Here is an 11,361-nt window from a genome sequence, read left to right on the forward strand (position 1 = left end):
ATAAAGAAGTTCTTATAGGGGTCGGCAGACGTGACTTTGAACTTGGATCAACTCGTGTGTTTCCTGCGGTGCGGGTTGAAATAGACTTGGGAGAATGGCACACAACGCTCAGCCTGTCCCACTCCGAGCTAAGAGACACATTTTCCCCTGGAACAAAAAAGAGAAGAAGAAAAAAAAAAAAGTTTTAAAACGTTTCCATCTCCTTGGACATTATCTGTCGCTGACAGAGCAGTGGAGAGGAGCTGGGAGAGGCAGGGAATTATGTTGTGTTTCGGACCAGGAAAGCTTGTGGGATTTTGATTTGGTGCAAATGTAAGTATACTTCCTTTGACTTGTGCTTGAATGGGCAGCTGTGGTGTGTGGCCTGTATCCCCCCCCACCTTTTGAAGGCGGATACAGTGCATGTCTGCTGTAGGAATTTGCCTGTAAATGAAGGAAACTTGCTTTTATTTTTTATCAAGAAAACCCCACGTAGAATGTAACGAGTGTCAGTTAACAAAAAAAACAAAAAAACAGTGCCGATGCATGTACCCCACTGTTTTCTTAAGGAAGAAGCTGAAAGAAAACATCACTCATAATATCCTCACTTGATATCGACCAAAGCCACTGTATTTATTGCTGGAAGTTTATGATCGCGAGCTGCAGGAAAGACACGACCTTATAGGTCACTAATGGTTTACTTGGATCTAAAGCGCAGTTCACCACCATAACGTGTCACTTAATTGGTGCGGTGACTGTGAGAACCACCGAGGAAGCAGAACCAGCAACATATGGAACCATTAAAAGCACACAGCAACCGCTGCACGGCGGCTGCCATGTGTAGCAGAGCTGCGCCACTAAAGGCCCAGTTGTGGTTCCACCCGACAGTCGAATAATAATAACAACAAAAACAAAACACTGGGCGCCATATGGAGCCACACTCGAGTGAGTGGAACGTCAAATGTGAACGATTTAATAAACAGTAACTATATTTAGTTATGGATTATCATGATATATCAACAGTTAACATCAAATGGTGACATTTATTAAAACAAAAACAGGTGTGTCAACAGTACATTTTATTGTAGTATTATAAATGCTATCATTGTTTACTATGCGTTTTCCCCTCTTGAGAAATCTGGAGTTAAAAATAATAATTTCATATCCAAGCAACAGTGTTTGACGCGCTTAAATATACGAAGAGGTCTGTGCGTAAAAGTCTCCTCTGACGTGCGTACTGGACGCGTCTGGACGCGTCCTGTCATCATAGTCTTATGATCATGAAGGTTTATTTATGTGTGATTTTATAACGGGCTCCATGTTATAAAGAATGTAAAAAAAGAAATACAACACAAAGTTTTGCATTACATTAAAACAGACCACACGTGTATCGTTCGTGGTTTTGTAAAATACACGCACCAACATTTCCATTTCCAACACATTACAACTTGGCACCTATGAAACGTAAACAACAAGACCGCGTTCGCTCCTCTACCCGTGTCGTGTTCGCCTTTGCCTGTATATTCGCCCCCAAATGTTCTTCCCCAAAAGTAGGCGGTAATTATTAGTGGAAAATGGCGTTGCACTATTAAGTCGCCAAAGCGCTTCCTGCCATTGGAGGGGCACCTGGGATTGATGAGGCGCGGTGGCCAATGAGGCTGCGAGGAAAGAATGAACGGGCTCCAGTTAAAGGGGGCGGAAGAGGAGGTAGAGCCAGTCCACGGAGAAACAGGGAGCCTCCGCGTTAAAGGCAGGCAAAGCCACAGAAACAAATACAAACCCCAATCGGAACAGCGATTTTTTGGAGATGCTCCTGCTACTTTCGCCCTGTGCACGCAGAGGAACACCTAGTAAGATAATTATTTAATTCTTCCTGTGCAATCTGAACGCAAACCAACTGTCGCAGTCGAGAGGAGGGGACGCGAGGAAACTCTTCAATACGTTTGGATTTTTTTTTTTTAAGTTAACTAGAATTCAATTCAGTCTCTGCTAAGCCAAGCTGATTTTTTTTTTCCCTCCTCATGATCGGAGCAACGTTTTGAATCACACCTGATATGGTGTTTCCAAGGTTGGAAGTTGAATCGTTGCGTCCCAGCGTCAACATTTGATTTTTTTCGTTGTTGTTGTTTCTTTTAAGTTCATCGCTGTAGATCTGAGCGGTGCTGATTTAAGTTTAAAAAAAAAAATATATATATTTTTTTGTTTGTTGAATAAAATGTTGCTGGATGCCGGTCACCAGTTCTCCGGACTGGGAGTGGGCTCGTTTGCCAGGCATCACTCAGCGAGCGAGATGCAGGACAGAGACTTGAGTTTGGCACAGAATAGCTTTGTAGACTCGGCACACATGGGCGCGTTTAAGCTCAACCACGATCTGTCTCCGGGACAGAGCTCTGCCTTCACCTCCCAGGCGCCGGGTTACCCCGCTGCGGCTCTGGGGGCTCACGCCGCCCATGTCACGTCGTACGCGAGCTCGCCTTTCAACTCCACCAGGGACTTTCTCTTTCGCAGTCGTGGCTTCGGTGAATCCTCTCCGGCGAGCAGCCAACACACTATTTTTGGCCCCACGGCGGGATCCCTCCATCACTCCCACACAGACTCTCAAGGCCACATTCTGTTCCCCGGGATCCACGAGCAACATGGGTCCCACGGATCCCCGAATGTCCTGAACGGCCAAATGAGGCTCGGACTACCCGGTGAAGTTTTCGGACGCTCCGACCAGTACCACCAGGTCTCCAGTCCGAGGACCGACCCGTACTCGGCCGCGCAGCTCCACAACCAGTACGGCTCCATGAATATGAACATGGGGATGAACATGGCAGCGCATCACCACCCCGGTGCCTTTTTCCGCTACATGAGGCAACAGTGCATCAAGCAGGAGCTCATCTGCAAGTGGATCGACCCCGAGCAGCTCTGCAACCCGAAGAAGTGTTGCAACAAAACTTTTAGCACCATGCACGAGCTGGTCACGCACGTAACCGTGGAGCACGTCGGTGGACCGGAGCAGACGAACCACATCTGCTTCTGGGAGGAATGCGCCCGCGAGAGCAAACCGTTCAAGGCGAAATACAAACTGGTTAATCACATTCGAGTGCACACCGGAGAGAAGCCTTTTCCCTGCCCGTTCCCCGGCTGCGGGAAGGTCTTCGCACGGTCGGAGAACTTGAAGATACACAAGAGGACGCACACAGGTAATTATCAGTGCAATTGTCTGATTTTATTCATATGTTTTTTAAAAACGTGTCGGCGTTAGTGTTGTTACTATAAACCCTGTTGTTTTTTTTATATCAGAGATGTTGGTTATCAGCTGCTAAAGTAGATCATAAGAGTGGATGAGTTTATAAAAGTGTTTCTTGTTATTTAAAATCAGTAAACAGCTACAGGGACAGTTTCTCGTGCGAAACATTTTCCAAACGTGCAGGGGAAGAAAAAAAAAACTGAAGGCTTTGATGTTTTGGGTTAAACTTAAAATGGGTCAAAGAGGGGTGTGCGTGCACTGCAGAGCTGCGAGGCGTGTAGTAAATCATATCAGTTGCAAATATTTACTGTATTTATTTACTGTATTTTTTTTGGGGTGGCCCACAGCACTTTCTCCATTTGCGCTTACAAAACAGACGTGGTTTGGGTACAGTTCAGAATGTGGGTGTAGAGTCAAGCACAGGAGCACACAGGCACACACAGAGCTGTTGTTTATGCCCGAGGATTTGCCTTTTTTTCTTTTCTAATGCGTCCTCATAGACATGAGCCTATATAAGGTGCTAGACGGGGCCATTACCAGCCTTTCACATTTCCACTTATTTTCTTGGGAAATACACGATAGTGTCGTGCCATGGAATTGGTCAGGTGCTAATTAGATTTTTATTGTCTCCCAGCAAATGGTTCGCCTTCTGTATAAGGCCTGCTGAGGACGGCCTTGCCCCCCCCCCCCCCCCCCACCCCTCCATCTATCTCTCCCACCCCCTTACCAAAATCACTATGCGCATTTTTCAGTCTTAATAGGACGCACCAACCCCCTCCTTCATTCTTATTTAAAACCAACTCTTCAAACATCACAAATTGAGTTGTTGAAAACTCGATTGCTGTGATTTCCATGCGCGCAACACTCTCAACTTTTTCACATTAAGAATTGCAACCCATTGAAATGGTGAACGGTTTTACGCACATATATCTGACCCCTTTTTCTTCTTCTTCTTCTTTTTCCTCCCTCCTTGGTTGTTTTTGCATTTAATGTCCCTGTAGGAGAGAAGCCGTTCCAGTGTGAGTTTGAAGGCTGCGACAGACGGTTTGCAAACAGCAGCGACCGAAAGAAACACATGCACGTTCACACGTCGGACAAGCCATATCTGTGCAAGATGTGTGACAAGTCCTACACACACCCCAGCTCCCTAAGAAAACACATGAAGGTAAATCATAGTTCATATCAATCATTTGTGGAGTCTAAATAAATAATTCACGTCATGATTTTATTTGTGTCAGATTTTCAAAAGCTAATTGTATTTTTTTTTCCTTTCAGGTCCACGAAGCCTCCCCACCAGCATCAGACTCATCACCAGCAGCCAGCTCTGGGTATGAATCATCCACACCCCCAGGCCTGGTGTCTCCCACCACCGAGACCCAGAGCAACACCACCATGTCCCCAGCCTCAGCTGTCCACAACAGCAACACCAGCCACAGTGTCCTATCCTCCAATTTCAGTGAATGGTATGTGTAGTAGGACTAAAAGATGAAATAAGCCACACACACACACACATACACACACACTGGCTTCGCAGATCTGGGACACGTGCACGCACGAGGCACACACACACACACACAGACACACAGAAAACAAAAACATTTATTTTTTATTTTGTTGCTTTTGATTCACCAGGGATGATGATGATAACCAACAGAGGAAAAATGTGTATAATAGTCGAGGTGTGTTTCATATTGTAAATAATTACTAAAAGCCCACTTTTCCCATCGGTTGTGCTAGTTTTGTCCGTCTTTGGTGTATAGATGTTCCTTCAATGGTAGCTATTTCTCGAACTGGACTTTTAGTGCACATATTACAATTAAATTGTACTATACTGTTGAATATTGTGATCTTAAGGCAAATTGATTGTACTATACGTAACACCTATAAACTGGAAAGAGTGCCAAAGTTAACATTTAACTCAAACAGACCACAATATTATGCTTGTGAATGTATATTTTTAGTTTGTCGGGGGCTTAACTTGTGATGTTTTGTGCTTTGCAAGTTTGAATTGTGAAATACTATCTGGAAGATTGTGGGGGAAAATAAACGTTGTGCCGTTGGATTTTCTGTAACTACACCCATCCTTTTTTTGTAAATATCAGCTGCCATATTTATCCATTTGTAATTAAATTATGGTATTTACTTGCTACAGATGAAACAGTATTTATAAAGAATGTTTCTTTACTATAAATATGTACAATTACGAGCTAAACATGGGCAGTGGTTTCGTTTTGTGCTTTTGTTCAAAGTTTTAAGAGGTGTTTCCTTCCTTATTGTGATAAGAATTTTACTGCATACAAATATAATAAAAGGTGTTGCAAGTGCTAAATATTTTTCTTTTATTTTTTCGTTTTGTTTTGCCTTTGCATGCTTTGTGTTGCTGGTGCAGTTAAATAGTCTAGTTTTGGGGGCATTTAGTTGCATTAATCCTCCATTTTTTAAAGATATAACTTATTCATTAATGCTCGGTAAATTATTTGAATTTTTAGTTCAAAATTGAAAACAATTGTTTTACCTGCTGCTTAACAAAGCTTTACAGGCCCCAAACTATATAAGTGCTGTTGTGACGCTGTAGATAAACAAGAGATTTGAGAAGTGTTCTTATTATGCTATAGATAGAGATTTATTAAAAAATACAATATGAAAACGAGAATTGATTTTTAACTCGTCACAATATGCCTTCAGGGTTTTATTTATTTATTTAATTTATTTATGAACTGATTTAATTCATATAAAGAAAACAAACTCAGGTTTTGTGATCACACCTCAACCCTTTATGTTTCCTCGGGTCATTTACTGAGTTTATTTGAAAAACACAGCGTGTAAATGCAGAGCCTTGTCCCGCGGGGGCTGCATGATGCGTGGACACTTAACTGTACAGGAATAGGCGCAGCACGTGAACTTGAACTTGACCTGTGCTTGTATACGTTTGTCTTTTCCACATGCGCTGCAGTCGCGAGCTGCTTTGACCTGTTGACTGCAGTTAATTTAGATGATTTGAAAGAGGAACCTTCACATGGGTTTGTTTTAATTTGCTTTGTTATGAGTGAAGACAATAACTCTAATAAGGATCTAAGACCTCCGAGCAATGGAGGCCCACGAGAAGGAAATGTCACCGTCGTCATTTGCATTTGTTTTCTTGTCGTTTTGTGCCAAATTGCGCATGCTTGCTTGCTGTTATGTGAGTCATGTTTCATGGATGTTCACAAACAAGTATAGTGGGACTTAGTTAGTGATGGTTGGATATGACTGGTGCTCACCGACTCCTCTCCTCCGCTGCTGCTGCTGTAAAGTGGCACTCAGTGTGTCTTATGGAGCTGCTGCCTCCTGTTATACAAGCTGCTCACATTACTTGGCGCACGCGAGCATGTAGTAAATAAAGAATGTGGCAGGATCTTCATAAGCGATGCTGATTAATAAGGGAATAAGAATCACTTAAAACCAGTTACGAACTTTTAAATAATACAGTCTTATTTGAGGTTTTTTTACGAGCAACATATTTACAAAAGCAGTCGATTTCATTTTGTGTAGGATAAAGACAATAGGGCCATATTTTTAATGTTTATACGCAGTTCATTTGAAATCACCTGCTAATGGCACCTTTATACAGTGACTGCATGGCCCGCTGACCTCTCCGGCGGAGGATGGTATGACCTGTTGGGAGTGGGAAAGGTCAGCTCCACACAGTGCGTCGATGCCGGTTCCTGTTCGGCTCCTGCTGCGCTGATATTGATCCACGGAGGAGGAGGAAGAGCTTTTTTTTTTTTATTTCCCCTCCTCCTTCTCCTTCTCCTTCCTCTCACCTCCTACAGCTGTTTGACTATTGTTGACTTTACTGTAAAGAGGTGGCGCTAAACGCTGCTCCGCATTTGTGCTGTTTCTTTTTAAGGTTTTTTTTTAGATTTGACCTCGGGTCAAAGTTCAGGAGGAAAAATATTTGAAGTCACTGCGTCATCTGCGTGAAACGAAAGATCGTCCACGTTTTCATTTTTCTGTGTTTATTTTCAAGACGAGTATGAAAATTGCATTTTAACTATGACAAGGAGGAAGGTAACTAATCAAATGTATTTCACAGACAATATACACAGCATTTTTTTTTGTTCATATCCGGATTTAGTGTGTACAAAGAAATAGAAAGACAGGTAAATCAATAAATAATAGTATGTAACAAGAGTAGTGAAGGTAGGAGATTTTGTGATAATATTTCCTTATTCATCTGGACATAACTGCGTTTGTGTGTGTTTGAGACACAGTGTGGGTGGGTGCTGGATGTGTGTGTGTGTGTGTGGGGGGGGGGGGGGGGGGTAGTAGTGGTGGTCGTGAAGTGCAGCCACAGGTCACATTTATGATGAACAGTTCACCAACGCTCTCTCAGTTATTAATTCTGGTTATGTTGTGGGGGAGGGGGGGATGAGGGGGGGGGGGTGGGGGGGGGGCGAAGAGGGTGCAGAGGGTGAAGCAGTCACGGGGCGGTGATGATGATGATGATCGCAGGCCTCCAGGGAATGAAAAATCTAGTCAGTGCGTTTTCGAAGTGACGCCACAGCGGCCGCCTGAGTCTCTGGTGCGTGTCCCACCAGACTCTGATCCGCGCGCACAACCACAACAACGCTGCAGAACTGAAGATGACACGGAGACACGACGCACAAGTTATGTTTGAAACGAAAACAACAACAACATATTTAATAATATATTTAAAAACAAACAAACAAAAAAATACATATCCATCCTTTCAAAGTTGGAATTTAAGGCGAGTCTAGTTAAATGTCATTTTGCTCAAAATATATGTTCAAGGGAAAACTGTGAAATATTTTTTTTCATATCTGTTGACAATGCAACACTTGGATTTACCTTCAGAGGTGAAGCGTCGAAATTCACGTGATCATTTGTTTTGCATGCATGATTTGGAACAACCCAAACAAGCTTGCTGTCAAATAAATGTAATCATATTTAGTGTTAGCACAAAATAAACAATAATAATCAGCTGTAAAACTTCTTTTTAAACAAACGGGCAAGTTTAAAAAAAAAAAGAATTATTCCCGTCTTTATCAATTCACCTGTGACTGTTAGACTGTGACAAAGATAGAGACAATAGTTTTATTATTAATAATAATGTAATAGATTGTAGAATATAAATCTACAAAAGTTTTCACTTGCTGGATGTGATTATTGGACGTTATTTTAATTACGTATAATAAAGAAAATGTTTGTACGATATATACATAAATATATATATATAAGAGTTTCGTGAATAAATGCGTGATGGAATAAATGAAGGCATTGGATTGGTGGACTTTAAAAGGGGGTAAAATATGTGTCAAGGCCACAACACTTGTCTCACTTTGTCAAACGGGCCTCGATCCTCGGCAGAAACAACACAGCTCGTCCGTCACCATGTTGTGAAAGAAAACTTTTAAAACAAACGCCAGATCCTCTAATTGAATTTGACCCGCTCTAATGAAACGAACGTGTCCGTTCGCCGGCCTGTGTTATTTATAGTCACACACACACACACACACACACACACACACACACACACACACACACACACTGAGCGTCACTTCTAACAGCTTATCCCGCTCCACGCCCACTGCAAATAAAAGTCATGGAAATTGAAATGACACACAGGCTATTTCTCAAGTAAATAATTAGCAAGAATAGAATAAAAAATAAATAATAAACATTATATTCATGCGTCAATATAACGGCTGTGGGCTTATACTTTGGAGGGGAGGAGCTGTGTGACGTATAGGACTTTTAAGGTAAACTAATTCTGACCATTAATATCAATCCATAAAGACAAATTATGAATATTGACAGTGATTTTCTTTTTTTCTCTCCTTTCTCCGTCTGCCTGTCTGTTCTGTGACATGATGGCTCGTGTTGTGTTCTGCACTGAAGTGGATGTACAGTCTGTCTTCCTGTGCAACGCAGCCCCCGTGGCCTTTCATCTGAGTTCAGCGGCCGCCTTTTCTCACACAACAGATGAATGTGTTTCTGTGAAAGAGCCGGAATGGCTGTCACTTCTCCTGGCACGGCGGAGAAACAAACAAAACCCCCTACTCCTTTTTTTTTCTTTTTTTTTTTCCTTTTTCTTAAAGGAAGCTGGCGCAGGCGCCTCCCATCGGACACAAACACTACAGAGTCAGAAGCACAAATAGCCTCAAAAAAGCTAAACACTCTCCCTTTCATGCAGAAAAGCTTGGCATGACTGGTCCTCTCAGGCACACAGAGACACACAAAGTGGAGAGGTGCAGAGTAAATGACATACTTGAGTTTGACTGAGATTGTGGTTATTGTTGTGCAAACCCCACCCCCCCCACCCCCCTCCCCACCACCTCCAAAAATGTCAGAATTCAAGTACAAACTCGGCATCCTCCCCTGGCATTGAAGTTCTCAATATGTCTCCTAGACAATGACTTGCCATGTCTGTGTGTTTGCCACAGTGGGCAATGTGCCATGTATGAATATGAAGTGTTTGCAGGTAACTTTTATTTTGCTGCAGGCAATTACAGGACCTTCTGTCCCCATTAAAAGGCCCATTGTCTGCAAACACAACACAAAAAACACCAGGAACACGGTATATAGCAAATGCACTCTCCTTCGTAAAAGTATTTTATGTTTGAAAGATTCACAATCTTAGAAAGGTTTGTATATATCCCAGTCAAGGGTACAGTTTATCATTTTGTCACGGCTCCACCCTTACACTGACACCGGCACACACACATATAATCGCAGACTTCCTTTTCCATTCAAAACCACACTCAGTCAAGGAAATTTTCAATTTCCCAACACCTGTAAACATGCTGTTTTACCTCAGCTTCTTTGATCTTCAAACAGACCAGAGCCGTGCCCTGAGGGACACGCAGTGGAAAGGTGACTGGGTGGTGTGTGTGTGTGTGTGTGTGTGTGTGTGTGCTGCTCTGTTTTATGGGAAATGGCAGCAAGTCCTAGAACAAACCTAGTGGCCATTTTGCGTTCTCTCACGTTTTAAGCTCCAAAACTCGACGTTTGATTGAGCCTAAGATGAAGCAATCATCGAGATCAACATTGGAGTAAACAGGTCAAACATGACACTAAATGTCACTGAAGAGCTGATCTTTCACAAAATAAATGAGTAAACACAATCCAGAGTTGAGTATATTTCTTTATTTAAAACCAGTGAGTAACATTTAGGGCAATATAGGCAGAAATTCAATAGTTTTTGTTTACACAAGGGTGAGGGCAAGATGGAGGAAGATGATCCCGAAAGGAAAGAAAAGAACTAAAGACAAATATATGTGTGTGTGTGTGTGTGTGTATAATTGCATTACAACACCAATTGCTTGGTTTTTGTAGCCTTGAAAAAAGTATTTCACATGTATTTTAGACAAGGGCCTTGTTCTCTGGAGGTCGCCATCTTGTCTCGCTATGCCGACAAAACCAGCCGCAGCGTTTGTGCGTCTTATTATGCAAACAACATGCTTTTTGGTAGAAAATAATGTGTGTCCATGTGTTGCAATCTGCAGTCTCACCATTAGATGTTACTAATCCGTACACACTGGAGATTTATGTTGAAATAGAGAGTGTGTGTGAAAACCTTTCATTTTGTAGATCAATTCGGCTTCTGTTTTATGAAAATCGAGCCGAGTTGACGAAGCTTCATCGTCAATCTGCTGCGAACCCCGATTATTGTCTTTGTTTTAAAAAGACAGACTGAGAGAGAACAAGTAAATGAGCAAATTAACAATGTTTGTCATCCAAATTACGCTCCACTGACAGTGACAGCACACTAAAAAGGTCAGGGCGGAAAAAAGTATAAAGATGTGAACATTTGCAAATCGTTAAAAAATTCACTCTGTCTGCTTGATCTTTCTCTCTCGGCGATCATTTTTGACACATTACAAAAAGTAACTGAAGGACCATTAAGACAAAAAAAAAACAAAAAACAAAAAAACTAGGTGTGATCACAGTGTTCGTGCCCCCCCCCACCCCCCCCCCCCCCCCTCTGCTGTCACTCACATTCAATTCAAGAGTGATCGGAAAACAAAAAAGCTCAAACTCAAAAAGATTTATGTGACATGACACAGGAGTGAGTTGAATATGCCCCCAACTATTCCCAACTCACTCTTTCTCTCACACACACACACACACACACACACACACAC

General features: G+C 42.3%; 1 protein-coding gene across 1 annotated transcript; it reads left to right on the forward strand.

The window, feature by feature from the left end:
• Nucleotides 1-1,650: 1,650 nt before the first annotated feature.
• Nucleotides 1,651-4,687, forward strand: zic2a (zic family member 2 (odd-paired homolog, Drosophila), a; the record flags this gene model as incomplete). Its single annotated transcript, XM_083890017.1, is given in 5 exon segments — nt 1,651-1,782; nt 1,785-1,829; nt 2,189-3,167; nt 4,216-4,379; nt 4,490-4,687. Coding segments are annotated over 5 exon segments (1,518 nt in total).
• Nucleotides 4,688-11,361: the final 6,674 nt, after the last annotated feature.

This window comes from Microchirus variegatus (assembly GCF_963457635.1).
Source record: "Microchirus variegatus genome assembly, chromosome: 5".
In the NCBI taxonomy this organism is placed as follows: domain Eukaryota; kingdom Metazoa; phylum Chordata; class Actinopteri; order Pleuronectiformes; family Soleidae; genus Microchirus; species Microchirus variegatus.